Source organism: Aythya fuligula, chromosome 3 (assembly GCF_009819795.1).
Source record: "Aythya fuligula isolate bAytFul2 chromosome 3, bAytFul2.pri, whole genome shotgun sequence".
NCBI lineage: Eukaryota > Metazoa > Chordata > Aves > Anseriformes > Anatidae > Aythya > Aythya fuligula.
The window spans coordinates 53,442,991-53,458,801 of NC_045561.1; the positions used below are offsets into that span (position 1 = coordinate 53,442,991).

General features: G+C 34.8%; 1 protein-coding gene across 4 annotated transcripts in view; it reads left to right on the forward strand.

The window, feature by feature from the left end:
* The window catches only part of SCAF8 (SR-related CTD associated factor 8), a 155,933-nt gene that overhangs the window by 21,159 nt on the left and 118,963 nt on the right, over window positions 1-15,811 (forward strand). For all 4 annotated transcript variants that reach the window (XM_032185503.1, XM_032185500.1, XM_032185501.1 and 1 more), the window contains exons 2-7: window positions 1,762-1,845; window positions 2,797-2,841; window positions 4,829-4,990; window positions 5,446-5,602; window positions 7,233-7,363; window positions 10,798-10,974. In XM_032185503.1, coding sequence (XP_032041394.1) covers window positions 1,762-1,845; window positions 2,797-2,841; window positions 4,829-4,990; window positions 5,446-5,602; window positions 7,233-7,363; window positions 10,798-10,974 — 756 coding nt within the window. The remainder of the gene's footprint in view (window positions 1-1,761; window positions 1,846-2,796; window positions 2,842-4,828; window positions 4,991-5,445; window positions 5,603-7,232; window positions 7,364-10,797; window positions 10,975-15,811) is intronic.

Sequence of the window (15,811 nt, forward strand, 5' to 3'; positions counted from 1 at the left end):
GTGAACTAGTTTTTCACAGTTTTAATTGAAATTCTTTCAGGCTAAAAAAACTTGCACTTATGCAAGGGCAACCGATTTTTTTTCCGATTTGTCTTTTGACAGCTTTGCAAAGTTTTAGCTAAAGCTGTTTTTGACAGGAAAGGACAGAAAAGCATCTCATGTTTGCAGTGAGAACAAATCCTTCTCTCTTGAGAACTTCCTGTTAACTTCAGAGCAATAAAATATTGTAAGCAGCTTGGGGAGCATGACCTATATTTACAATTGTCTAATCCTTTCCACTGTATGATCCTGTTTACTCTTAAATTTTACTTTGTGAAATGCAAACCATTCTGAATTATGTTTTCTCAGCTAGCTATTTGCTTAAGATTGAATGAATCTTAGGAAACTAAAGAAATAAATACATTGTATTGCTCAGGGTGTGTAGTAGGAGAGGAGGGTGATCTTTTGACTTTTTTTCATGCATGATTTTATGCAATAAACTCCAATTCTTTTTGCCTTTAAAAAGAAAATAAAGATGTTTGTATGGGCAGCCATTCCCATTATTAGGGCTCTGTTTCCAAGCCAGCGTGCTTCTAAATGTACATGTTTTAAACAAAAATACAGGGTAAGCTAAGTCAAGAACATCCTTAAACTTGTTAGACGTTTTGTGTCTGGTCTTGTGTATGAATGCAGCAAATACTGGATAGTACTGTGTTTGTTCACATCTAGGTTTGAAGGAGTAAAGAGCAGCATTTTTATTTTATTTTTCAAAGCCATATGTTGTGAATAATCATTGGTTTTCACAGCAAGTAAAGAGCCTTGGATGATGGATTTCTGACTCAGTGTGAAGGATGGAGTTGCTTCCAATTACCACCTATCAGTCATAGCTGTGAAGTTAGTTCATATACAGTTCCCAGTATGTAGCAAATTTCTGATGAATATGTGTCACGCTGGATTGCTTCTGGCAGGAGATGTATGTACAAGTAAAAAGTTATTACTGCATCTTTGGAGTGTGGGGGGGGAGGAGTTCCAAAACACAACTTGTATATTGTCTGTCTTCTGGCTTTTAGATATTACGAAGTTACAAATCTGTGTTGAAATTGAGAACTCAGATGGACTTTTTTTTAAGGATTTGTAGTACTTTGGATATGTTACTTCTTTTTGTTAAGTCAGTAAATGAAGGAAGTCTATGCTTTTTGCGAATGTGCTGGTTTAAGTGGCAAAAGTGGTACATGTTTGTTTTCATTGGGCTGGAAGTTTTTGTTAAGATAAACAAGATTGGTTTCAGTAGGCAAGTGATGATGAATATAAACATATTTGGTTAAGCATCTGTTCTGCTTCCATCAAGTGTGTGTACATATATATACGTGTGTATATATATATATATATATATATATATATATATATATATAATTATTTTTTTCCCTAGAAAGGGAAGCTTGATGAGAGCTGTCATGTTTGCATATCCCATGCATTTCCTTTGTAATGTCACCTGTGGGTGTCTGCTGTATGTAGTGCTAATAAGACCAGGTATACAGTGACCATTGCAAAGAAAAACCTGTTATCTTATAAGCATTTTGGTTGTTACGTTATATTTAATTGGGCCTTTTTATTTCTTCTTAAATGGGGGATGCCTTTGCTTCTGTAATGTACGCTTAAAATGAGATGAAAATCAGAAGTGCTATTTCATAGTGGTAAAAATACTGTATTTTTTTTTACTTTCTGCAATTCCGGAATATATTTCTGATCACTTTTTTCTGCTTTGTTTTTTGTTTTTTGCAGTTGTACTCGCTAAATGATTACAAGCCACCCATTTCTAAAGCTAAAATGACACAGATCACCAAGGCAGCAATCAAGGCGATAAAGGTAAGGACTTGGCTAACTTCTTTTAATTCCCTTTTTATTTCTCATCTCACAATTCTGTAGCATTCCTTTTCAGATGTGTTGTTCATAGATTTTATTTTTGATGTTGCTTGGATATAAGTCATTCGTAAGCTTTAGCAGTAGGACACTTAACTAAAGACTTATCTCTCCACAAATTAAAACTAATTGCCAAACAGCAACAAAGCAACAGAAAACAGTACTGAAAAACAATGGAGGAAAGAAGTACGTTATTAGTGTTAAGCATTAAAACAGATAGACATTAAGTGAAAGTTTGAGAAGTGAAAAAGAGGATAAGATAAAAGCAAAAAAATACATGAATTTGGTCCCTTGCTGCATTTGGTCCCTCACTGTATTTGTGAGATATGTATTTCAGCGTATCTTGAGGTACTGGAATAGTGTAGCTCAGGCTTCCACATTTATCATCTCAGTATCATGGTTTAATTTTTTAGAGCGTTTACTGAGATGATGTAGAACTATTGAGATGATATGCAAGATGATTAAAAAAACACAACAACACATACCATAGGAGAACTGTAACATCCACTAAATATTTTTCCTTTATATTCATGTTTTTAGGTTATTAAAGCAAATATACATGTATGTAAAATAAGTGAGATACAGAAAAATGCTATCCTTGGCAATGTTGCACTAATGTCTTCAGACATACAGTGAAATAATAGTATTTTTTTCATGAAGGAATTACATTCTTACTATATAAGAAAATGTCATTTATAAAAAGAACAAGTGAGATTAACTTTTCCTTATGCTGTTAAATCTTCTAAGGAAAACAGCATATTCAGCTGTAGGTATTGGATTGCTGGTTAATCAACCAAAGTTCGTAATTGTAGCTTTACTGTCCATATTGCAAGACTTGAACAAGTGTATGCATCTTAAGATTTTCTCCTCTATTGAAATACTAACTTTATTTTCCAGTTCTACAAGCATGTTGTACAGAGCGTTGAGAAATTCATTCAAAAGGTAAGTCAGTAACAGGTATTTCATGTTAGCACAGAGAAAAGCTTCCTCAATTAGCATTATACAGATTACTCAAGACCATCATGTTTTATGTATACATTTTTATCACAGAACAGTGTATTTCAGTTTTCAATTGCATTCTGTTTCTGATAGTAATCAGTAGGTGGTCATAACCCATGATGCAGAAAGACAAATACTGTGTGGATTCTGCTTTAGAATTACTTCTGTAGGTATATTCATTTAATGTTAAAAGAGGCTGTCAATTAAATGAGCAGCTGACAGCAAAAGAATTGAAAGTGAGTGACAGTTACTTTTGCTTTTCTGCCAGGTTTTCCCATAGATTTTAAAGTTGAAGGTGACCTTTCATTCTCATCTTTTGTGGAGTGTGAGACGTAGCATTTCAGTTGGTAGTTCCTGCAAATTAAAACAAACAAACAAATATGGCTAGACTGGAATTAATTTGGGGGAAGATGCATTAATTATTTAAAAATTCTACATAACAAAGAGTTTTATGGTACTTTGCTTTCTTGCAACAGTTCATTATTGTTGGGTAAAACTACATTTTACCTGTAGTTGGAAATGTATGGATTCCAATTTGTAAGTTTTAAGTCATAAAAAAAGAGGAAAATTATCATTGAGTGTTAGTGAATTTCTTTGTATCTGATGTACAGTGTTTGTTTAGAACCTCTCAGATTCTCTCTGATTAATAACTGAGGTGTAAAGATAATTTGTAATACTTTGTCTGTATTACCCGGTGGAGATAACTAAAGAACAACATTCCAGTCAGCCCCATTTAATATCTTTTTATTAATGACCTCAAAGATGCTAGAAATAGTACACAGAGGAGGAAGTTATGCTCACTGGGGAAGGAGAAATAATAAAAAGAATGTCTCAAGATAAATAAAAAATATTAAAGGTGAAAGAATGGAGAAAAAGAACTAATACACTTAAAATTATGAACTGAAGCATATACAAAATGCTTGAGAGAAAACTAGGAGGAGATGATACTGAAAGGCTGTATTAGAGGTGATGGATGACTTTACAGTGTTAAATAGTATGTTTATAGATTATCTGGACTAGACAGGGAAACAGTGTACTTCCTCATGTATTCTTTCTCATCTTTTCCATGATTTCTTGTGTGATAAGTGTGTACGACAATATTCATGAACTAATTTCATGTCATAGTGTAGTCTAGTGATGATTTCATTGTATTTCTGTGCCACTTCTCATTGTATCATAAAACTGATTGCACCTGTCTGGTGCAATTACTTTGCAACTAAAAGACCAAAATTTTGCCTTTGTTAAGTAAAATTGCCTAAATAATTTGCAGTGTAGTTAGAACATGTTTTATGTATACCTTGCTGTTTGTAAATTATGCAAGTTTTTCACTGTTTTGAAGTAAGTATCAGTGGGATATTCTCAACCTATAAATGTCTGCTAAAATATCTTCTTGTTCTGGCAGGGGGAATTTATACCATACACTATGTAGAATGACGTAAAATAAAGTAAACAAGTGTTAACTTTAATGTTGATTTTAATCTCCAAGAAAGAAAAAAAATATATTGACTTATATTCACTTACATTCAGCTAATCCCAATGAACTATTAAGAATTTGTTCATGATTTATGCTGCTCTACCTGTCTTAAAATAGGTGTGCATTTAAAAATGATATGTGGTTCATGTGCTAATTTTTAAGAGATAGATTCAGAAAAGTTAGGTTTTTGGTGGTAATAAATGAATTTCAAACCATATAAGTATTTATAGAATACATACAGCTGTGCCCAACTGATCATTAAGACTTAACTGTCTCTGAGAAAGTTTCATGCTTCATCACAATCTATTAAATAGCAAACATTTTGGTAATACTTGGACCCATTTCTGTGATTCTGTGATTCATTTAAAAATAGGGCAAGCTGTTCATGTTTAGTCTGCCATTAATGGTTTGTGTTACTTTTCACATATGCTTATTTTGAATTATCATTCTTTGCAGTGTAAACCAGAATACAAGGTGCCTGGCCTATATGTCATTGACTCCATTGTGAGACAGTCCCGGCATCAGTTTGGGCAAGAGAAGGATGTATTTGCTCCAAGATTCAGCAATAACATTATCAGTACTTTCCAGAATCTGTATCGTTGTCCTGGGGATGACAAGGTAAGCCACTTTCATATTTTTTTTTCTAATAAAAGCAATCTTTAGTATGTTATCCATAAAGAATAAAGATTTTGATCTCACTTTTTGCTTACTACAGTGGATCTATTTATAAACTGCTCCTTACGCATTTTTATGTATTTCTTTAATTTTGCTTGCCTGAGTGTAGGGATGGGGGAAGATGCGTGCAATTAGATTAATTAATCTTTCCAAATTAATTAGTCTTTACTAATTACTATTTGTGATGTTGAGACACCCTCTGTATGTCAGCCCCGGGTTCATGGGTTAGATATCTTTGATGTGATGCAGTATAACTGTTTTTATGGTTCTTACTGTTTTGTCAACCTAAAGGTGCTTCAATCTGAATAGATTGGTGTTGCTAGTTAAGGCTTCCATAATTCATAATAACAAGAAAAAATATCATGACAGAGGTCTTTTGTTATCCTCTTTCATTTTAGAGTAAAATTGTTAGAGTGCTAAACTTATGGCAGAAGAATAATGTGTTCAAGAGTGAAATTATTCAGCCTCTCTTGGATATGGCAGCAGGAATTCCTCCTCCAGTTGTGACTCCCGTCTTGCCCAGCACTACAGCTGCTATGAGCAACAATACACCAGGTAAGCAAAGACAGGTTAGAATCAAATAAATCACATGGTATCAGAACCCTTGTGTCACCTCTTGTACCTTAGCTGTTAACATGCTGAAAAAAATTACTGTTTTCCTTTAGATAAATCAAATGAATTCCAGAAAGAAATGTGTTATAGTCAGCATCCAGATTAGAGATATAGCAAAAACAGAACATAGCCTATTGTGTTTACTTTCTAACTATACACAACTGAAAATATTTATAATATAACAGTGTGGTTAGATCTAGTTTTGCACTTGAAAATGCAAACAAAACAGAAGTTCGCTGTCAGAGTTGAAAACCCATCACATTACTTAATGCAGTGTTTGTTAATTAGTGGTGCCACGATTGAGAGCAATGAAAGAGAACTCATCTGTATCTTTTTGCTATCCCTACAATTGAACTTGATGGACAATGTCAGACAGTGGTCTTTTGCTGGTCAACAGGCAATGATTTTAAGAAAAAAAACCTGCATTGGTACTATAATCTGCATCTAGTGACATACTTTCTTCTCCGTCTAGTTTGGTGTTAGTGACTCATAAATCATTCATTGAAGATTGGGATGCATGGGAAATTTTATATGTAAAGATTATTTTTTAGCATATATGAACCTGGTTTTATTACTCACTTTTTGCTGATCCCATGCTGAAAGCAATGTAGATAAATCCATCTTACTTTCTGCTGACATTTGTAAATATGTAGTTCCTGCTTAAGGACTTAGTGCATCTTCTACCTCAGTATTTTTTATTTTCATTAGTTTGATTACTTTAAGTTATTGAAATAACAGTTTTACTCTAACGCTTTTTGGAATTTTGATACAAAATGTCTTTTTAAACAGCAATCTGGTAGTTTTTATTTGGCATTCATCAGCATATCTCTACTTCCGAACAAAGAGCAAAGGTATTTGCAGGGATGGAGGATTATTCTGATCATTATGACGTGAATCTAATGATCAGATTGCTGATTTAGTTTCAGCTCTTTGTGAAAATAATGTTAGGAGCAAAAAGAAGATAAAAAAAGATTTTAAAAAATCTTAATGAATCCTGTTACTGCAGGTTGAAATTTTAGTAGAATCCTCAAGACTTTTGCTAAGCATAAAGTGGCAGCCCAGTAAGTTTGGAACTAATTTATGTTTCTGAGTAGATTGCTATCAATTATCATTTGATATATATTGTTCCCACTCAATGGTTTAGATTACTGTGTGAAACCTATTTAGGTTTCATGACATTCCCCATGTGTATTTCTTGTTAGTAGTCTCACAGGTCAATAGCAAAAAGATCTGTGCAAAACACTTACACAGAGTAATACTACTACTTCAGAAATGTTGACATGAGTACGTTTTATTTCTGTATGCTCCATGTATGTGTCAGAAAAATAGTTCCTGTTGATGTTAATAAGTGCTTTCTCAGTATTTAGTAACTGGTTTTGATGTCCGAGGAAGATTAGCGTGTCTTTATAATTTGATTTCTTGCAATCCAGAAATGATTGCTGCAGAAAATAAACAGGAATGCTCATATCAGTTTTATCATTTCTGTTAAAGCAGCTTTTATTTTCCTCCCCTAACACCATTTCTAAGCTGGTATAATAAAATATTTTGGCATGCTGTGTTCTCTCTCTTTTAGGAACACCTGTGACTCCAGTTACTCCAGCCAATGTGGTGCAGAGTTTACCCGATCCTTGGGTATCTCAGATTGCTAATACAGATACGCTTGCTGCTGTAGCACAGATTTTACAGAGTCCCCAAGGCCAACAGGTGAATATTTTATAGGTGGTTACACTATTTGATTCTGTGTCTTTAAGGAATACTAAAAGGAATACTGCTTTCACGGATATCTGGTAGTTTTTTGTCCAGTATTTATGTTAACTATCCCACGAGGGTTGTTAGTGACAAGTAAGTTCCAGGTAAATTAAATTTCTTATTACCTCTGTAACCAACCCTGTTTGTTCCCTAAAAGAATCCTAGAATGTGATTTCAGATAAGATGGGCTATAATACATACAATTTCGTCTCTACTTAGTATTGCAGTTGACTAAATAAAGAGCAACACTGAGATTTTATGAATAGAGGTGTAAAATATAATGCCATTTAGCATATTTCTCTGCTGGGTTCCCCCAAGAAGCTAAAAATTGCGCAGAATTATATAGTGGAAATGTTCTCATTCTGGAAGTGTGAGTCGATTCTCTTCGATATCTTTCAGTCAGCTAAATAGTTGTTTTTTTTATTTTGCAGTGTTTGAACATAAGATCTTGGTTTAGAAGTGACTGATTTTGTGTTCAATTTCTAAATGGTGAACTCAGTAAAGTGGCTTGATGTGCAGCATGTATTGAACTGCTTGTCCTTATAAAGCCTGAAGTCATATAAATTGAGCATTCCCAGTCAGCTCTGTGTAAAAAAACAGATCATCGTTTTTCAGTTTGTTAGATCTCTGGCACCAGCCTAAATGTAGAATAATGATTTTTGTTTGGTCTGTAGTTATTAGTTGAGGACTAAGGTGTTTTACCTGATGGGGTACTTAAAAAAAAAAAAAAAAGTCCCTGGTTTACGAGTAAGGAACAGTCACCAGTGAGATTTTACAAAGCATTAATGCTGACAATAACAACTTATTTACTTAATGAGGTGGCTTTACAGTGTTCAGCTGAGCGGAGCCATGTGTAATTGTACCAAGTAAGAGGGAGTATTTGTCGGATCACATTCTTGGGGTACATAAAAAGCAGAGCAGAATGAGTTTGTGGGATACTTTGTAAAGTGTGGAGGAAGGATAGTGGCATAGTTCTTAAGGGAGGGATGTGAAGTGAGAAAGTCAGTTTAAAGATTATTACTTAGAGAACATTCTAAAAAAAAAAAAAGGAAGAAGCAGAAAGATTTTAAATAATAAGAAGAAAATGAGAAAGAAATTAAGAGTTCTGAACCCAGTGGGTCACAAAGAAATAGCATTTGGATATCTATCCCAAAATAGTAATATGAAGAGAATGGATTCTGGGAGGGGGGGTAGGGGGGGAGATGGACACAAAGTGTGGAGAAAGACTGGGTATACAAACTTATCCATACAAATCTCTAGGACTAGTAGATGAACTGCAACATTTGCTTCCATCCTCTGTCCTTTTTTTTTTTTTTTTTTTAACCTGTTCTCCAAGTCACTTCCCCCATTCCCCAAAGTCCTTGATTTAATCCTGAGATTGTGTTTAATGGGTGAGAATGCATGCAGCTAAAATAAAGAGTCTGGATGTAGGAGAGGACAGAAGTAAGAAAGATGTGACCAACAAGAATGTGAAAACAGCTAGAATGGTGACCACCCAGGATTTTCCCACTCTAGGGCTTCCATCTCCACTTCTTCAGTTTGATTCCTTCCTACTCAAAGCAGTGTACAAGATGAGCAGCCACTTTTGAATATCTTTTCTGGATCAGCCAAGAGGGAATTGGGAAGCTCTTCAGTTTTGCATATTGCAGTAATTAGTGAAAACTTGTGGCGAGGTAAAACAATAACTGAAGCATTTCTGGAGGCTTTGCTGTATGAGGAGTCTGTATTTAAAGAACAGGAAGAGTTATATCACATTATCAGAAGGTAACTTTAAAACAATCTGAAAAGAAGATTGTGTATTTTTGATGCATTGTGGTAATGAAGATTGTCTTAACCAGCTTACAAATTTTCTAGTGAACCCTAGTAAAAAGAAAGAGATTGAAGCCTTAGTGTGGAACCCCATAAGGAGGTGGAATGTGAACTTAAAGATAACTGGGCACTTAAGTCATCAAAGTTTGAAACACCTGGATTTGTTCAACCTTTTCCAGAAATAACAAAAAATAAGGCTGTAAGGGATTCATGGAAAATCAAAGAACTGCTTCCACTAATACTGAGGTACTTTAGGAGGGCTTCTTTCCACAGAGATAGTACCTTTTTCTTTTGCATTAAGATAAATTTGTACAATTTTATAGAAGTATCTCTGCTCAACAGATGAACAGACCCACACATGGAAAAGTTAACCTTTCATTTCCTCAGCAGAACAGCTCCTTAAATAATAATAATAAATAATAATAATAATAAAACCATAAGTAGTAAGTTGGGGTAAGAAAATCATGATACACCAAACAATTCAATGGTACATTTGTTCTAAAAAAAATTTATGGAAGATATACCATTTTTCTTTATTTTTCCTCCTCTAAATTTGAGGGAGTTGACTCATAGGGTATCCTGATATACTTTGATCAAATGTTTTAGGTCCGTTCTGAGCCGTTCACTACACTTCTGAAAGTTCCTTCTCTGATGATCTATAGTATTCATTCCAGTATAATCCAAGACCTCTCCTGATTTGCAGAATGGGGTTGTTAATAAAAATAAATAATTTAACATCTGCGTTTTGACACTGCCCATAATAATCATTATATATTTTTTTTAAATAAGAGAAGTAGGTACAGCCCTTTGCTGTACTATGCTTTGCCATAGTGGATGGAGGAGTTTTGGTTGTTACAAGACATCTGTTGCCCTAGAGCCACTGCTTCTGGTTCGACATTGCATCTCATTAACTGTCACACTTTATCCTAGGCTAGGACTATACATAATGCAGAATCTGTGCCAGTGCAGGAAGTCAAGTTATATTCCCAATTCTTCATTAAATTGCTTTTTATGATTTGGTTGACATAACATGGTAGTTGTATTCTGTATGTGCAAACCTGAGTTTCAGCATGAGATTTTCCTCATGACTTACCCAGAGACCCTAGCAGAAATTCTTAACGTAGGCAAGTTACACCAGTTTAAGGTAGAGCTTGCAAAAGTGCAGTTATTTCCACTACACAAATGTTATTACAACATACAGATTTTCCTAATATAGGTGGGCCCTTAGGAAGCTGGAGTAGGCTAACAGATTTTTTTCAGGTCAGAAGGAATCAAACTGGAGAAACAGAAGAGGGTGAACCCTAGAAAGCAGGAAATCCTGAGTGGTGACTGGTCATCATGCAACCTGTCAGAGCAAGTTAGGAGGAAGAAGCATCTGAATGTCTTATCAGCCACAGAAAACAAATTAGCCAGTAAGTGGGAACATAATTTGCCATAAATGAAAACAGATTAAGATGAAAAAATAGTCAGAGGTTAGATGATACTGTGTTCATGAGGGTTTTTTTCCTAGCTGGAAGGGAAAAAGAGTTACTTTTTAACATTTTTCAGTTTTAATGCAGTTGTTATCTTTTCTCTTTTAGCTTCAGCAGTTGATACAGACGCTGCAGATACAGCAGCAGAAACCTCAGCCTTCGCTACTTCAAGCCCTGGATGCTGGTCTTGTTGTTCAGTTACAGGCCCTAACCGCACAACTTACAGCTGCAGCTGCTGCTGCCAACACACTTACTCCACTGGAACAAAGTGTCTCTTTTAATAAGGTAGCAGTAGATTATTATAAGTTAAAATACATGTATTTATTGTATAATATATCTAAGTAAAAGTTGTGATGTAGTTATGTGGTGTTCTTCACCTTTTATTAACGCGGTGAAGAGAACTGAGCGTGTCTTGTATTCTCCCCTTCCTTTGTTTATGGTCTAAAGTATGAAATGATTTCTTACAGGGTAATGAAAGAAAAACACGCAGAAATTTATATAGCCTGTTTTCCCAGAAGAGTAAAAGGTGATTGGACTTGTAATTTTCTTAAAATGTAAATGCCAAGAAACCTTCCGTTCATACCCACCAAGTGATAGTAAGTGAAGAGATAAGTTTGATTATAGTTAAAGCTAGTCAAAGGACAATTTATAAAGGATGTCAAAATGTAATAACAAACAAAATCTGTAAGTAAAGAAACTTTGCGTGTGCTGCAGTATATGTGTCTATCAAATATAAATAAATAAAAATACAGAATGGAAGAATTTAAGAATAAAGCTAATATAGTAGAATGCCAGGTAGCAATAACTATGCTGGCAATTAGAATAGGAAGCAGCTCATGACTATATAATCTCCATAGGATTGTCCTGAAGTGAATAAATAATAAGAATAAGGAAGCCAGAAAATCAAAACAGTGGTATTTTTTCCTAATGCTCATAATCTCTTTTTCAGATAGTTAGCTGCCTAAAACTTTTCAAGTATTGAGTCTAAAGTTTTAGGACAGTTTATCTTAAATGTCTAAAATTTTTTCAGGTAAATGAAAAATTTTTTCAGGTTATTATTCTGAAATAATAACGAGTAAGACACACCTCTAAAACTGAACCAAGAAAAAAAAAACACTCCTGTAGTCATAGAATCATAGAATGGCTTGGGTTGGAAGGGACCTTAAAGATCATCTAGTTCCAGTCCCTCTGCCACAGGCAGGTACATTTCCCTCCAGACCAGACTGCTCAAAGCACAGTCCAATCTGGCCTTGGAATGCTGTATTGTAACTGGAGTTATCAGCTGGAGTGATCACAGGCAATGAATGAATCAGTAATGGGGACCACCTTAATATTTCAATACAAAAAGTAATTAATAATAGAGCATTGTATTGTATCTTTATTCCATGCTCTTTGATTCCAGCATTTATGTGGATAAGTGTACTGCTGTTGTGACTGGCAGGTATGACAGTCTTGAACGTGGTCGGGTTAACTGGAGCAAATTGAAGGAATTGGCATTTTGATGAGGTGTGCATACACCTTACGAGAGTTTGGCCTGGCACTCATCAGTTAGTTTATGCCAGTAATATTATGCAGGTTGAAAGTTGTCAGCAGGGTGAATGTATGCGATTGTGATTTCTGGGACTTCTGATGCTAATTGTTGTAGAATGCCACTCTTGTGCAAGAATTCAATGTGATAATTTACAGGCTTTCAGTGGGTATGTGTGTGTGTATATATACATGTATATATAGAGAGAGAGAGAACTGAGCTGTTCTTGTAAGCTGGGGAAGAGCTGTGTTTATAGTGTGGTCTGTATCTCAGTTCTGCATTATTCAAGTAGTGTTAGGTTATAATAAATCTCAAGTTCCTCATTCTGTGTTGTATAGCATCTCTTTGTATGTTTTATTAGTCCATTGAAGCTTTGCAGATACAGCATGTACTTTTAGAATGTTCCCTCTTTATATATAAACCTGGCATTATCATACCTATTTTCCCTTTTTTCCTGAGGTTTGAGGATTTCTGAATCTGGGTATTATAGCAGAGTATGTATTAATAGATATGTATTAATGGCCAATGTTATTTTTGCAATTAGAAATTTTTGGAATAGCTATTCTTCTTGCCTTTTTTTTTCAATGGTTTCTCAGCACTGATACCACTTGCAACCCAAATCCCACTTCTCAGTAGCTGAAGACCATGAGTCATAATGATGTAATTCTATTTGCTGGACTCTTTCCTTCCATTTCATCACATAATTAATGGTATCATTTTTCTACTATACATGACGGCCTTAAGTGTTAAAAAGGCAATATTTACTTATACAGGAAGCATCTACATCAGTGTTTTGGTCTGAATCAGGAACATTCTTTTGAATTGAAACTTTTGTTATTTTACATGTACATGTTTGGTTCACGTTGCAGACCAATCTTGAGTGCATAGTCTAGATTCGTTTGGATTAAGCTAAAGTAAAAGATGTGCTGTAAGTGCTAACAAGCATTCTGTGCACAAGGACAGACAAGAGCAGCATCAAAGAAACTTGTGTGAAAGCAAAACAAAAAATATAAAACTTTTTTTTTAAGAGAAAAAAATGCTTCAGATGTAGGTAAAAATACTGTTAGAGATACTGTTCTGACACCTTGTTTTTTGATATCTGTACAATGAACAACACTAGACTGTAACTATTTTTTGAGTACAGGACATTCAGTTGCTTAATTTCTGGGACTATTGTCTTTGTAAGAAAGTAAGTTGTTAACAAGTACACTTGTAACAACAGGAATTACAGATGAATGAGCCTTGTTTTAACAGCCAGTAGAACTTCTCCAAGGGAAATTGTGTGTCAACAATTCTAGGTCACAACAGAAAGTGAACAAGAACCAGATAATATACATACGTTGACTTCTCAGAAAGCCTGTTATTTTAACAGTCTTTCTTAAAGAGACTGAAAAAGAAAGTAAACCTGATGATGAATTCCAGTACGACATGGGAGATTTATATTATGTAATATGTTACCTGGAGCAAAAAGACAGTAGAATCTGTTGTCTCAGATTTGTCTGGTGAAGACAAAAGGAGTTTGAATAGCACTGAGTTGTGTATATCAGGCTAGAGGTCAAGTTTGATCAGTCCTGTCTAACCTCTCAGAATCACAGACTGGTTGAATTTGGAAGGGACCTCGGGAGGAGGATGTTCAGGCAGCTTGTCAAGCATCTCCAGGGTGGGAGACTCCACCTCTCTGGGCAACCTTGTCCAATTGCTTCATCACCCGCACAGTAAAGAAGTGCTTCCTGGTGTTTAGAAGAAACCTGTTGTGTTCCAGTTTGTGCCCATTGCCTCTTGTCCTGGCACATGGCATTCTACCAGCTACTAGGAAGAAAATTAACTCTGTTCTATCTGAAACCAGGACACCACCACATACATTTTGAAAGGAGCAATTGAACAAATGGTGTACCTTTTCTGGTTTGCAGAATAATTGAATGTTATTTTACATAACATAATCAAAATTTCTCTTCAGTGTTCAGTGAGAATTGTATCTTCTTCTAGCTACAGTTTAATAAAATATGTAAGTAGAGATTAGGAGAGGTCCCTAATAACTGGTAAAAGTCAAATGTTGTATCCATGTCCAAAGAAGGCGAAAAGATCAGCCTAAGAAACTACAAGCTGGTCTGCCTCACTTAGCTCTGTGGAGCTAGTACTTCGGGGACTGTTCTGGATATATGAAAGACAAGGTGATTGGAAACAATCAGCATAGATTTACCAAGAACATATCGCACCTAACCAACCCTTAAGCTTATATGATAGAATGAATGACTGGTTTGGGGGATAAGGGGAGAGTAGTGAGAGTGTAATTTCCAGTGACTATAACAATATGTTGTTGGACTAGGTAAACTTTAAGGGTTCCTTCCAACCCAAACTATTCTATGATCTTAAAAAACATAACAAAACAAAAGCCTGCTGCAGCAAAATTAGAGAATTTAGAGATTAATGAAAGAAATCATTAGAAATATTGTATAGTTTTTGTAGAAGATACTGGAAAAGACTGATTGTCTCATCTCATTCTTTTTATTATGATTTTTAAAGAGATTATCCTGGTGCTTCAGAAGAATTTAATTGCCTTTGAAATAAAAAGCGTTTTTTTCATGTCTTTAACAATTCCCATTGCTTTTCTGAACATATTCTCTTCTTAAGTAATTCCATGAATGCTACACCTATTAAAGTTCTGTAGTTTTATACATTTATGTGTGGTGGATTGACCTAGGTATCCTAATATTTAGTATGTTTAAATGTCTATTTCCTTATTGTAGAGGTGATTCTGCTCCGATTTATTTAAAAATAGTTCAAAATTTTCTCTTTAATACCTGCTCTTTTATATTTACTAGAAGCAAGTTTAAACAAAAATCATGCTACATATTTGCCTGTTTTGGCTGGCAGTTCTTTGGTTTTGTCTGGTTTCAGTTTAATTTTTTTGTGTGTGTCATCAGTTGTTGATTTTTTTTTACTTTTCCCCAATGATTAATGTTTAAATTGTGTATGCTCTGTTATTTTTCTTTGTACTTTGTCATGATGGAAGATATATGATGATTAATCATATTTTAAAGATGAGACTGGGCGTTTTTCTAAAATGCATGTTCTGTTCAGAGATGCAGCATTTTGCAAATGCTTGATTTGGAAATATTCTAATAACAACAAAAAAGGCAATTTAAAAGGAACGCAGCCAGCTTGCTTTAAGTGGATTAGATACGTAATATGCAAGTTACTCAGGATTTTTACATCCCACCTTGCATAAACTCCCTTATAATTTCTTGACCATGAGGGTGGTCAAACACTGGAACAAGCGTCCGAGAGAGGCGATTGATAGCCCAAGTCTGTCAGTGTTCAAGAGGTATTGGGATAATGTCCTTAATATGCTTTAACTTTTAGTTAGCTCTGAATTGGTAAGGCAGTTGGGTTTGATCACTGAAGGTCCTTTCCAACTGAACTGTTCTATTCTTCTGTTCTTGATGGCCAATGTTTCCAATGTGTTTTCTCATAAATAGATTCAGTCCTGCTTTCATATGTGTTAGATCATTTCACTGGGAAAATAATTCTAAAAATTTTTGGTTTGATCAGAGTCTCTCAGTCAACTTACGCATTGATTTTTATGGTCTCCTT